The sequence below is a fragment of the Balaenoptera musculus genome, chromosome 10 (assembly GCF_009873245.2).
Source record: "Balaenoptera musculus isolate JJ_BM4_2016_0621 chromosome 10, mBalMus1.pri.v3, whole genome shotgun sequence".
In the NCBI taxonomy this organism is placed as follows: Eukaryota; Metazoa; Chordata; class Mammalia; order Artiodactyla; family Balaenopteridae; genus Balaenoptera; species Balaenoptera musculus.
Window position 1 is genome coordinate 25,141,686 of NC_045794.1, and position 14,719 is coordinate 25,156,404.

At 39.2% G+C, this 14,719-nt stretch overlaps 1 protein-coding gene across 1 annotated transcript in view; it reads right to left on the minus strand.

The window, feature by feature from the left end:
- The window catches only part of OVCH1 (ovochymase 1), a 75,792-nt gene that overhangs the window by 36,963 nt on the left and 24,110 nt on the right, over positions 1-14,719 (minus strand). Inside the window, 3 exon segments of the mRNA XM_036865994.1 lie at positions 3,763-3,917; positions 7,511-7,706; positions 8,135-8,207. Of these exon segments, the coding sequence (XP_036721889.1) occupies positions 3,763-3,917; positions 7,511-7,706; positions 8,135-8,207 (424 nt within the window).

Below are 14,719 nucleotides of genomic sequence, written 5' to 3' on the forward strand. Positions count from 1 at the left end.
CTCATTAGCCAAGATATGGAAACAACCCATTTTTCTGTCAAAGGATGAATGGATAAAGAAGATGTACGGAGTGTGTGTGTATTATATATATATATATATATGTCTATATGTATATTTGTTTACTTATTTGTTTATATATTCAGCCATTAGAATACTGAATACTAAAATGGAATATTATTCAGCCATGAGAAAGAAGGAAATCCTGCCATTTGCGACAACATGGATGATCCTTGAGAACAATATGTTAAGTGAAAAGTTAGACAGTGAAAGACAATTACTGTATGATATCACATATACATGAAACCTAAAAAATGGGGAAAATGGGAAGATGCTGGTCAAAGGGTATAAACTTCCAGCTGTAAGATTAACAGTTTCTAGGGATCTTATGTACAGCATGGTGACTGTAGTTAACAATACTGTATTGCTTACTTGAAAGCTGCTAAGAGAGTAGATCATAAGTGTTCTCAGCACAAGAAAGAAATGATAATTATGTGAGGTGATGAAGGTGTTAACTAACCCTACTACGGTAAGCATTTCACAATACATAAGTGTATCAAAATCATCACATTGTACATTTTAAATTTATAAAATGTTATATGTCAATTATATCTCAATAAAGCTGAAAAAAAAAACCCCAAGCTTTAAAACATAGGATTTGCATTTTTTTAAGACAGGCTTTCTGATTTTTTATCAGGACTTTTTTTTTTTTTTTTGACTCAAATGTACTTAGGACCAAACTAAACCTTTAATTTAATTGTCTTCTTATAAAATAAACTGAGCTGATAACATATTTGATATAGCTGTTTATTTTATATGAAGAATCTCACAGGAGAAATCCTGAACTGGGAATAGGAGACAGATTCCTTAATCTGTAATGTAGAACAATTAACATTTTCTCTGGGCCTAATTTTTTTCCCCACATAATTTAAGATTATACTTAGGAGCCCCTTCCAGTTTGAAAATAGTCTGATATGTCAAATCAGGTGTTTTTTTATTCACTCATTCATTCAGTACAAACACATACCCAATATAGAATTTTTCAATCAATTACAAACATTTTGTGATACAGAAGGAGCCTATCTAATTTATCTTTTATTGTTAGCACTTAGCATAGGGCCTCGCACATGGTAAATCTTCAAGAAACAAATGGTACCTACTGATTATTTTAAAAATTATTCAGTGCCTACTGTGAGCCAGGCATTCTGGAAAAGAATATAAACAAGTTAGATGGTGATAATAGCCATAAAGGAAATAGAGTGAAAAGTTGAGAACAATGGCAGCTGTGTGTATGCTTACACGTGCATGTATATATTTGTAGTTTCAATAACATTTGAGCTCGTACATGAAAAATAAGAAGGAGGTGGATTTTCAAAAACCTGGAGGAATAGTATTTTAATGCAGAATTAATATCTGGGCTAAGGCCGCAACTTAGACAAGGATGTGGCAAGTGTGAGGTCAGAAGGCAATCGATGTGGCTGAAAAACAGTAAGCAAGAGGAGAGAAATAAGAACTAGATTGGAAAAGTCAGCAAGAACAGAACATGCATCACTCTGTGAAGACAAAGATCAATGGTAGGTCAAAGAACTTGAGATTAAAAAAAAAATCTAAAATTCGCTGTGAGCAAAGAACCACAGGATTCTACACTGTGTATCTGAAACTCCCATGTCTCTGCATTCCAACAGTCTGATGTTCACCTTCCTGGATGAGAAATTACATTAGCAGGTCCATTACCCCTGAGTATACACAGGAGGGTAAAAACCCTTTTTTTGGGTGAAAACCAATTACCTGATAGAAATATTAGAGTCCGTTTCATCAAAGCAAGTTTCTGAAGTCATCCTTTTAGTAATTCAGTATTCTTTAGAAAAGAAAGCTAGCCACATCTAGTCAGAATCTCTACTCCTATTTTCCTTTCTTTGTAGTGGCTGTAAATTTGGTCACACTGCAGCGAAAGTGACAGCTGGATGTAGCTGAAATAAATACAGGTACCAACCGAGATTATGGTATTTGGGTCACCTCTGACACGGACCTATTTGCGCTCTTGATAGATTAAGCTCTTCCCTTAATGTTACATGCTGTTAAACATGACAGAGACAGCAGAGCCATCTGTAATTTTCCTGATGCGAAAAAGAAAGAAAAATCATCCCTCAGAAGGGGGAGAATGCACACATTAATTCAGAGTACTTTTCTATTGGATTTTTATAACGTAACAGTAATGTCCTCTAGCAGAGGGTGTGAGTGCCCTTCCCATGTTCCTCGGACCTTCCAATCCATGCTGGCTGTGCGCCTGAGGGCGCTTGCCCTGTCCACCCCAGCCATAAGGCAGCTCAGACTGCGGGAACTGCTCCCCCGCAGCCCTCCAACCGTGACTCCGGGGAAGCTCCCTCACCCCTCCGAGGGGAGGGGATAAATATACTGCGTGTGTTTTGCATCACTGCCAGAGTTTCGCTGCAGGATTCAGCTCAGTCCCTCCCTGTGGTAGTTGGCTTCACAGCACATTAATAGCACATCAATAGATGGGCTGCCTTCCCTTCCCTGTACCACCTCCTCACATTTCTACCAGTGATATCTGTACTTTCTAAGCAGACTGTTGCCCTTGAATCCTCCTCTCAGAGTCTGCTTCTGAAGAATGCAAATTACAATATGCAACATAAAACAGAATTTGGGTAGTGCTTGACACAAGGAAAGGGTTTAACTACACTAAATTTATATTCAATGTTAAGAGGGGACCTCCTTCCTTCTCTCCTCATTTTTTCCAATGGAAATACTTCTATCCAGATTAAAGCCCAGTTTTCTCCCCATAGAGGTGGTATCCATTTGGTTTCTGTTTCTTCGTGGCCAGGGGGGTGGGGGGAGCGGTTGGGGGGGGCAGGGGAGGACTATCAAAAAGCTGCAACTCAAGATTCATTCTTTCTTCCCTCTCTACTCTAGTCCAGTATGAAATGATACAACAATCTGGAGAAGTGTGTCTGCTCTACAGACCCCAACTTTCCCTTAGGCAGGCTGCCTCAAGTCCAGACTAGGTGTTCAAGGTGGGCTGCTTAGTGTTGGAAACACTTTTTGGTTGCATACCTAAGGCATATTCCTCAGTCAGCTTTGTGGATATTAAAGCTGGTGTTTTGTAATCCTTTTGCCTGTATCCTGTCTTTTTCTTAGTTGATTCTGAACTTGCCAATAACATGCTTGTCCAACTGACGTGTGAATACATCTGCACAGCTTCGTGCCTATAGGATGTCACTAAAATTAAACTACTGCTTTGTGATTTGTTTTCCGCTGCATATGAAAACCATTTTTTCAAAAGTTCTCATTTTCTTCATGATTATTTTATTTTATTCTGTGGTAGAAAATTAAGTGTGAGTACCCAGGATAAAACTCTTAAGGCATAAGTAGGATACACTAACTTATAATCCTTATTTGCTCATTCCCCTTTTACCAAAGCTTTAAGTAGATCTGAACACATCTTCCCACCTGCAGACCAGTTCAGTGGTGTTGCCCTCTCCTGCCTTCTCATGGGCTCCTCTATGTACCCACTTCCCCTCTGACTGATGGCTGCTTCTGTTTCCTCTCTGCCATCGCAGCAAGCTTGACTAAGTAATTCACTCTTCCTACTGTCCTACTGGCTTTCGAGTAGGGGTGTGGCGTGATGCTGCAGGCACAGGCCAAGATGCTTGTCTATGGCTTTGAGAGTAGATTCTTCCTGTCTAAGGAGAATCTCCAACAGATGACAACTTCCTATCTTCCTCTGCAAAATTAGAATCCTCTCACCTGACCCACATCTTTCCGTCCAGATGCTGCAAAGCCAGCACAGATCATCTTCTCTGTAATCCCTCCTGGATGGGCAGAATAGTAACTGCGTTCGCAGACCTCTCTTTCTAACACGGACACTTGAATCTGCTGTAAGCGACTCGCTAGGCCACCATCTAAGAAATAGATTCAGAAAGAGAGCTTGATAATGAAGTAAGCAACAAGTGGTGTTAAAGAAATATATTTAAGTTCAGACTTGCTCTACACCGACACAGCTGCCATCATTCTGTTTTGCCTAAGCTGATGCAGAATTCTGAATCCAAACACAGTGTTTTGTGCAGGATATCTTTATTACCAGATGTGACATCTTGGTGAAGAAAATCCATTGGCAGGAGAAACAAGATCAGAAACACTTTTTTTCTAGCTTAATTCTGATTTAAATTTTAGTGTTTCAAATATTGCTATTAAGAATTCAGAAAGAGAAATTCAGTAAGATATGAATTGGTGTCACAGATAATTTATATTATAAATATATATGTTTATATATTTATACAGGTACAGTTGACCCTTGAACAACACAGGTCTGAACTGCACGGGTTCACTTATACTCAGATATTTTCAATAGTAAATACTGCAGTACTACACGGTTTGTGGTATGTAGGGCTGACTATAAATGACACTTGAATTAACCCCCGCATTGTTCAAAGGTCAACTGTAAATATTTTACGTAAACATGTATTATAACTACATAACAACAATATATTTATATGATTTCCAATTGTAACAGGGAAGAGCCAAATCAGACTACATGTTGGATCTGTTTCTTTTACTTTAACCTTTGCTTTCCGCAGCTTTTGTTCACTGAAAGGATACTGTCTGTACATAATGGCCTGACTCGGGGAACCCTGCCCCTCTGCCTGAATGTTAAACCAAAGTGCCTTTGTTCGGGGGAGCATCCGGACCCTGTCCACCTGTGGATGGCTACAAGAAAGAAGAAAGTAACACATCCCCTCCCCGAGGCTGGCCATTCCAGGGGATATTTGCAAAACTTATGGCCATTTTACTTTACTTCCTCATCTCCTCCCCATCTCTGTGCTATAAAAGAAACTGGCATCCAAACCCCATAAGATGGTTTTTCAGAGACACTAGTCTGCCATCTTCTTGGTCTGCGGGCTTTTCGAATAAAGTCATATTCCTTGCCTCAACGCCTCGTCTCTGATTCGCTGGACTGTCGTGGGGCGAGCAAAGGGAGCTTGGACTCGGTAGCGCTCATATAAAACAAAACCATATTTCTCTTGTTCCTTTATTATCACTGAGGCCTAACCTCAACTCTAATTTAAGATGGCACTGATGATGAACACTAAAGAATTTCTCCTCCCACCTGGCCCTCAGGCAGGCCTATGTTAACACGTGTTCTGTGAGACTTATTCTATCACTTTAGATTTACGACTAATTAAAAAAAGGTAAGTTCAGTATTTGATAGCCCTATAACTTTTTGGAAAAAATGAATAAAAATTACTTTACATTTATGTAAATAGTATCTTATTATATTTTATTTATATGTACATTTATGTAAATAGTTCCTTAATATATTATATTTATATTTATAAAGCTTTTTACTCTAAGCTATTAATACTCACAACAACATTGTGAGGTGGGCTGTCACACAAATCTCACACACGAAAAAGCCAGAGCTCTGAAGATTTAATCACACAGCACCTATGGGACAGAACTAGGACCTAGCCTAGGTCCGACTCTAAATCTTATTATTTTTTTAATGTAGTAATCTAATACATAGATAATTTAATGTATTTAAAATCCTCTTTTCAGGGACCATCCCTAACAATGTTGCTTATTATCATGTCTCAAAATTGAGAACTTGTTTTCTCTCTGAGACTAAAAGACTGAATTCACCTTTTATAAAACTGTAACCACCTCCGTCATCTGGTGGTCACGGAGTTGGTGAAGGTTGAAGATGTTAAAGAACAGGCACATTTATTCAAGGGCTTTGAGGCCAGTCAGTCAATAAAAATTTACTGAGCGTTTCCTCTATGCTAGGTAGACACTGACTCCTGGGGAGAGAGCAGTAAATTAGGCAGAGATCTGCCTTCGAGAGGCTCCCGCTCTAAGGGGTGGGATGTAGAAAATGATTCCGTAAAATTATGTCAAGTCCGTTTATGTGCAAGGAGATGATAAAACCAGAGAGTGAAGGAAGGACAGTCCTGCTGCAAGAAAGGGGTCGGAGAAGATTTGAATTGAGGATGGAGTAATGAGGAGGGGCTGTGAGAAGACTGGAATAGGAGTACTCCGGGGCCAAGGAAACAAAGTACAGAGCTTGAGAAAGAAAGAAGACACAGTGCCTGAAGGTCAGCCAACAAGGGGACAAAGGAGGAACTGAGGCTGGAGAGGTATGGGGAGGTCCAATGCAGAGCCTTCAACGCTGGGCTAGGAGTTCAGATTGTATTCCAAGTGTAACAAATAAGCCATTCAAGGTTTATCAGCGGAGCCACACTGATTTTAAATCCCACTTTTGATATTTATTAGCCATGGAATTTTAGCAAATTACTTAGACTTCAGGGCCATAATCTCCTCATTTGCAGAATGGGAGGATAAAATCTCCTCATATGGTGGTTGTGAAGATTTTAGAAAAATGCAATTCAGCTGCAGGTAGCACAGTAAGCTGAGAACATGAATACTGTAAGAGGTCAAAGATATCTCACCTCCTTCAAGCTCACAGACTTTACCATTATTTGTTTTTAAATTGAGGTATATTTAATTTACAATGTTGTGTTAGTTCCTGGTGTATAGCAAAGTGATTCAGGTATATATATATATATATGTATATATATATATTCTTTTTCATTATAGTTTATATATAAACTTTCCCATTATAGTTTATTACAAGATATTGAATTTAGTTCCCTGTGCTATACAGTAGGACCTTGTTGTTTATCTATTTTATATATAGTGATGTATATATGTTAATCCCAAACTCTTAATTTATCCCTCTCCGCCCCCTTTCCCCTTTGGTAACCATAAGTTTGTCTTCTACATCTGCAAGCTCACAGACTTTAAATGACATATAAACAGAAGGAAAATATAAAAGAAAATAACTTTATACAGTGAAAAGAAGCAGGACACAAACATCAACCCATTCAGATCTTTCAGTATTTCACTATGGCTTTAAGAACTCTAGAATCTAGCCCAGGGGTCATCAAACCCCAGCCAACAGGCCAATTTCATGCCAGGCCCTAACCAAAGCCTATTTATTACAAGCCTATTTATTACATCCCCAAGCCTATTTATTACAATCCATGAACTAATTATGATTTGTACATTTTTAAATGGTTGAAAAGAAAATCTAAAAAGGAATAACATTTTGTGACAAGATTATTGTATAAAATTTAAGATTCATGGACAAGTTCTGTTGGAATACAGCCACCTCCATTCTATAACATATTGTCCATGGCTGCTTTGTGCTACAATGGCAGATCTGAATAGCTGTGACAGAGACCACATGGCTTACAAGGCATTAAATACTTCTATCTGGCTTTTCACAGATCTAGCCTACCTATGATTAAGTCACCCTGATGGAAAAATATAAAACAGCTCATTCTCTAATTTGATGAGCTTTACAGCTACATAAAACATGGTTTCTATCTTTCAGAAGGAAGAAGGGCTAAAGCAGATACTACTTGATATCATTTCCATGACACATTCTCAAAACTCTCAACCAGCAGTGATGTTTACGCAAAAGTAAAATGTTTACCTTCACTAACGCTTCCCCATCCAGTCACAACACAGATCTCAGAGGAAAACAGAGGTTCCGTGCTGTGCGGGAGACACACTGGCCTCACCACTGAGTTGAACTCCAGAGCAGAGCTCAGCTGTATTAGGGCGATGTCAGAGTCAAAGGTCAGTCTGTCAAAGTCTTCGTGCACCACGATGTGTTTTGCCCTTCTCACCTGTATTGTTAGCAAGCAAGAGATTACAAGGCAAAGTCAATGAGTTGAACAACTTCCTTGTATACTGGTCCAAAATAATCTTAAATCTCTGCATTTCCACACGTCAGTAATGAAGATGACTTTGTACTAAATTAGAAAGTGCAATCTCTGTTAATAATTTGCAGGAGTCCATGCACTGCTTTCTGAGGACTGGTGGTCCTGGAAAAACCAGACTATGTTGGACCTGTGTACATGGACCTGAATTTGCACTTCCTGACTCACCTCACCTAATTTTCAGATTAAATGTGATCTCAGATGGTATCTTTAAATGTTAGTATAAATGATAAGTATACGAGGGCATTAGGGGATTAATAACTACATGTTTTAGCTAAATGTATTCCCTGGCATGTGACAATTTAGGCAGAATAACCATTAAAAATATTTCTCACCTGCTCAGTTGGTTCCTTCAAGGTTCTGTCATGGTCTCCAGCAACAATGGTCCACAAGAGTGGATTATTTTTCCTGGAGAGAGAAGAACAACAAAAGTTTGACATGAAAACACGTTTTTCACCATTTGGTCTAACCCCGTCTGGCCCTACCAACATGCACTGTTCAGTTCAGTCAGGGGCCACCCACTGCCCTGTCTGGCACCTTTGTGTAACCAGCAATGCTGCACTCTGCCTCCTGACCTACCTGAGGACAAGTTCCTAATTGTGTATCTTGCCCCCTTCTTTTGGCCATAAAATGTCTTTGGAGCCCTTACCAAATATCACCAAAGACTATTTTTAAGTTAAGAAGGAAAAAAGAAAAGTTAGAGCTTATTTTAATTTCATAGTGACATTAGGAATGCATGAAAAAAAATACATTCATAATGAGGTAGATTCTGGTCCATGTTTTACTGTTAAAAGTATCCAAACATTATATTACAGGAACCAGAATTGATGAAACTCAGGTTAAAAAAGAATTTGTCAATTCAAAAATAGGTAAAATTCACGTATAGTGTTAGAGACCAGAACACTGATTCCTTTTAGAGGGGTGATTATTGGGAGAGGCTCATGGGGGGCCCCTATTTTGTTTCTTGATCTGAGTGCTGGTTACATGGGTATTCGCTTTGTGTAAATTCCTCTAACTGTACTAAAGATTTGCACACATTTGATATACTTCAAAAAGATGTTTAAAAATTTAAATATACACCATTAATTTGCCACATCAAGATCTCCAGGGCTTCTCTGGTGGCACAGTGGTTAAGAATCCGCCTGCCAATGCAGGCGACATGGGTTCGAGCCCTAGTCCAGGAAGATCCCACATGCCGCGGAGCAACTAAGCCTGTGCTCCACAGCTACTGAGCCTGCGCTCTAGAGCCCGCGAGCCACAACTGCTGAAGCCCACGTACCTAGAGCCTGTGCTCCACAACAAGAGAAGCCACCGCAATGAGAAGCCCGCGTGCTACAACGAAAAGTAGCCCCTGCTCGCCGCAACTAGAGAAAGCCTGCGTGCAGCAACGAAGACCCAATGCAGCCAAAAATAAATAAATAAATTTTAAAAAAAGATCTCCAGTTGAAAAAATATCCAAGTAAAGAGTCTCTCAGGGACTTCCCTGGTGGTCCAGTGGTTAAGACTCTGGGCTCCCAATGCAGTGGGCCCGGGTTTGATCCCTGGTCAGGGAACTAAAGATCCCGCATGCTGCAACTAAGACCCGATGCAGCCAAATAAATAAATATTAAAAAAAAAAAAAAAAAAAAAAAGAGTCTCTCAATTGCCAGAAATATACTGTCACTTCAGCTCGGAGATTAATTTTTCATTTTTCAAAACTGTTTCGTCAGTAAAATTTATTGAAATTATTTTTCAATACACTTTATTCAAAGGAGATGTTTCTTAATACACATAGGCATCTTCTCCCTAGTCATAACCATGCTCATTTCAATTTCTTTTTTTTTTTTTTTTAAATTCACGTTCTTTTATTTATTTATTTATTTATTTATTTTTGGCTGTGTTGGGTCTTCGTTTCTGTGTGAGGGCTTTCTCTAGTTGCGGCAAGTGGGGACCACTCTTCATCGCGGTGCGCGGGCCTCTCACCATCGCGGCCTCTCTTGTTGCAGAGCACAGGCTCCAGACGCACAGGCTCAGTAATTGTGGCTCACGGGCCCAGTTGCTCCATGGCATGTGGGATCTTCCCAGACCAGGGCTCGAACCCGTGTCCCCTGCATTGGCAGGCAGATTCTCAACCACTGCGCCACCAGGGAAGCCCTCATTTCAATTTCTTGCATGATGAGTCTGACTCATTCATGTGTTTCAATGTGCCTTTATTAAGGGAACTAACTTAGGTAAAGTGCCTGGCAAGTACTCTACAGATGGTAATGACTCCATAATGGTAGCCATTTATTATTATCTTGTTATTATCTGTCATGCACTCTAATGGAAGGATCAACTTTATTTTCAAAGTCACCCTCTAAATCATTACTTGGTAGTAAATTAACTTATTTCTTAAAGCTGTTACCAAGCTGTTGTCCTAGAATCATACCCCTGCCCTTCCCTTGAAAGGAAGCCAATTGGTCTTATCTAAGTCTCAGGAGGAAGCTGCAAAGAGAAAAACAAGAACTGGTTAGACCCAACTAGGCCCAAGATGGCGGAAGATTTGACTTCCAGTAGACCTTGGACCTCATTATACGCTCATTGTAATACAAAAGCTAAATGACGTACCCACCAGCGCCATGACAGTTAATGGTTGCCATGACCACACTGGAAAAGCCCATACAAGAACTGAAAAGGAGTGCTGCATCAGTTCCAGGTCCAAACCACACCCTTGTTCTCGGATAGGTCATGAATATTCCTCCCACTCTTTCCAATTCCCTCCCTTTTCCTTCGACCCTCCTATATATATGGTGTCTCCACCAGAATTGGGTTAACAAGTTGAATTTCGAACTAAATTCCCACTTCTCCATTCTTCTGCCATTGAACAAAGCTTGTGCTGTCCCAGTCTCAGCACTGGTTTCATGATTGGCTGTGTGAATCCGAGTGGAAAAAGAACCTCCCTGGCTGAGACAAGGGGTGTCCCGGCATGTGTCCAGGCGACCAATTTGGTGACAAATTCATTCTACTTTTTTATACAGAGAATAGTGTCCACAATACAAAGAAATAATAAACATCAAGGTAGAGTTGATAATGTAGCTCACAATCTCTAGTGAAGAAATTGTGCACAGTCATCAAATATCCTTTTATTTGGTAGAGAACACTGTAAAAAGCATATGACAACACAACGTACACTTTATAAAGCAACAAAGCCTGAGATTTCTCCAATATGGGACAATAGCTGAAGGTATCAATTTATGAATTTCTCTAGCCTTTCTTCCCATTTGCCCATGATCAAGCTTCATTTCTTACATCCTTATGGCCTTATCCCCAATGCAACAATGGGGCATGTATCACTTACTGCAACAGGAGAAGAAAGAGTAACTGCTAAATTACAGAAAGGGGCTGATATTGATAAAACCGCTGATTTAGGTTTGAGACAGAAAGATTCCAATGTACAATTGCAAAGTGAGTTTAGTGCCCTAAAGTAAGTTAAAAATCCCACATGAGCACGAAGACCAGAGTGGAGTCAGCAAAAGAAGAACACACCAGGTTTTTCCTAAGGATAGAACAACATTACCTAGGAACTTGTTAGAAATACAGATTCTCCGGCCCCACACCAGACTTTAAGTCAGAAACCCTCCAGGCAGTTCTGATGTGTGCTAAAGTTTGAGAACTAATACTAAGGGTAACCAGTGCCAGGGACAGTAGTATATGGGAGGTGATACAGTGTTGCTGTCAGTCGTCCTTATTGTCTTTGGAGCACTACCCAACAATGCCAGCCAGCCTGGCACCTGGTGACCTTCAGCAAAAATGATGTCTATCTCAGCTCCCAGATTTTGCACATTTCCTCAACTGGCTTATCCCACATGGCAAACCTGCCTTCTCAGTGGATTTGGATACTCAGAAGCCCCCTTCTATGGAGGATGGAGCCCTGGATGTCTATAAGATTGATGAAGATGAGGCAGGGAGAAGCAAGTCCTTGAAGGAATCAGCTGAAGAGTTCCCTAAAGGCAAGGCATGAATGGAACATACTACCTCTGTTATACCAGCATATCAAACACTTCTGGGGTAAAGATCTATATAGTTCAAGCTTCAAAAAGATATTTTTCTGGTTAAGTAAGTTAGGCAGCTATGAAAAGTTAAAGAAAAAATGAGGTGCACAGACATTTTTCATATCAGTATAAATACAAGGCACAATGTTTTGTGCAAAAAATTATAAAATACTACAAAATACATTTAATGTGCATAAACATTAATGGAAAACCAGATAATTAAAACATTCTTAATATTGATTACTTTTAGAGAGGCAGAATGGATTAGTGAAATGGAGAAGGTAGTTTAGATTTTACCTGATAACTTTATTTAACTGTCTTTTTAAAACAAACATTATTACTATTTTAATAAAATTTTACAAAGAAACCAAGAAGGTTCACTAATGACATTGGACACAAGTTCTTTTTGTGGTTAACTTAAATGGTTCACAAACATTTTTAGCTGACTCTGTTTATTAATCTCAATTGACTCATCAAGTTGAATACTCCACCTTGTGAAGAATGGTTTGCTGTGGTCTATATCTTGCTGCAAGGAGTCATGGTTCATGACATAAATTCAGGAACAGACTAAACTATTTGACAAGGGAGTCTGCCAAAGCTTCTTCTGTGCCTCTGGTATCAATACTAATAGCTGTTTTCTCCAATGCATTAATTTTCACTAATTAGTCAGCTATAACTGAGGCTTTTCCATGGTACATAAAAATGCACTTTGATAGAATTCTTATAACATGGCTTCTCCAAGGGCAGGAGGTGCTAGAATGAACCATGTGGTACTGGATTGAGTTGGAAATGTTCGCATGAACTCATGTTTACTTTAATATAGATACAGATAGATAAATATGTTTATATAAGTGAGTTAGTATCCATACTTACATTTTTTAGCTCTTTCAGCTAAGAGGGCCTAGAAGCAATAACACCCTAGTATCAAGCAGGGTGCTCAGCACCCAGATCTTGACTTCTCATGCCATTCTCCAATAAAATGAACCAGGGCTCACGGGAGAAATGGCTGATTCTAGGACTGAGAGGGGAATATATAAGATGAACGTGGAGCATCCTGTAGTGTCACAAAGGATGGGCGCATATCAAAAAGACAAGAAGCCACTCTGAAAGAACTCACAGTAGTCAAAGCTGGAACAATGTGAGCCACAAAATAAATATACAGTATTTATAAAAATAAATATTTTCAAGTCCGCACCGGTATAAATACATGATCTAATAAATAAAAGGAAGAGAAGAGGTAAATCTCCCATACAGAAGAATTTCAAATAATTTTTGTAGGAAACTCTGCGCTCAAGAAGGTGGAGCTTAATGCCCAACTGTTTGAGTGTGGGCTACCCTTAGCCACTTGCTTCCAAAGAGTAGGTAAGAACGGGGGAAAGATGTAACTTTACAGTGGAGACACCTGGCAAACACTGCCTGGGCCAGTGATGGAGGTTAACGTCATCATTGAGAAGTCATGTTGACAGCTTGTACCCTTGATATGATGTGATAAGAAGGGCATGTTACCTCTGTGTTCCTCCTCCCCCAAATCCATAATCCCAGTAAAACCATGAGAAAAACATCAGACGAACTCAAACTGAGGTACATTCTACAAAATACCAGATGAGTACTCCTAAATACTGTCCAGGTCATCAAAAACAAGGAAAGTCAGTGAGACTCAGAGCCAAGAGGAGGCGAAGGAGACAGGACAACTAAATTCACCTTGGTGTTCTGAATGGCAGAGGGAACAGCAACTACACAGACCTTGAGGAAGGAACAAGCACAGCATGTTTGAGGAAGGGGGTGGGTCCACTGGGGACAAGCAGGGGAGGGGTCAAGATGGAGTCAGGGACAGGGAAGGGTTCTGGACCTTGGCTGTACATTGGAATCGTCTGGAGAGTATTTATTTATTTATTTATTTTGAAGTATAGTTGATTTACAATATTGTGTAAATTTCTGCTGTACAGCAAAATGATTCAGTTATATATATGTATACATTCTTTTTTAAAATATTCTTTTCCATTATGGTTTATCATAGGATATTGAATATAGTTCTCTCTGCGATACAGTAGGACCTTGTTGTTTATTCTCGGGAGTTTTTAAATATACAGTGTCCAGAACCAACCCACAAGTGATTGCCTTAACTAGTCTGGACAGAAAATGAATTAATTACAGTTACACACATCCACATGATTTAATCTATATATGTTATAAAGATAAAAGCAAATCACAGAAGAATATAAACTATAGTTCTTTTACATGAATATCAAAACCAGGAAAAACAAGGCAATATACTGCTGGTTTTAGGGATTCATAGATGTTAAAACCAAAAAAAAAAAAAAAAAAAAAAGCAAAGGAATTATGAACACAAAATTTAGCATAGTGTTTACCTCTTTGGGAGGGGCAATAAGGGGTTTTGAAAGGAAAGTGTAAAGATCCTTCTTACACTAGGTAGTAGGGACACAAATATACATTTACTAACTATTCTTTAGATTACACATGTATACTATGTACAGTTTTTCATATCATGGCATAGTTTACAATTTAAAAACACTGAAAGTTCAGTGATCAAGGTGTGGATTATCCTACTGTGCTCTCCACTGTCGTGAACCGTACTTTAAAAGGAACAACACTAAACCAATCCAGGGTAAGGTGCAGTGCATGGTGAGGCCTCTGGAATTAAAAACAATAGAACAATGAGCATTTAGTTTAAGGATTAAGTTAAGGGCAGTGTGAGAGGGCTCTTGAAGTATAGGAAGGGCTGTTATGTGAAAGAAGAAAGAGATTGAGTTCTTGTTTTCTGGAATTGCAGTAAATTTAGATCAATAAGTTTCTGCTACAGAGAAGCAGACTTGGGCTTAACATAATCAGAGATCCCTATAAATGGATGAACAATTTCAAGATTTGATTTGCTTTTTCCTCACTGACATT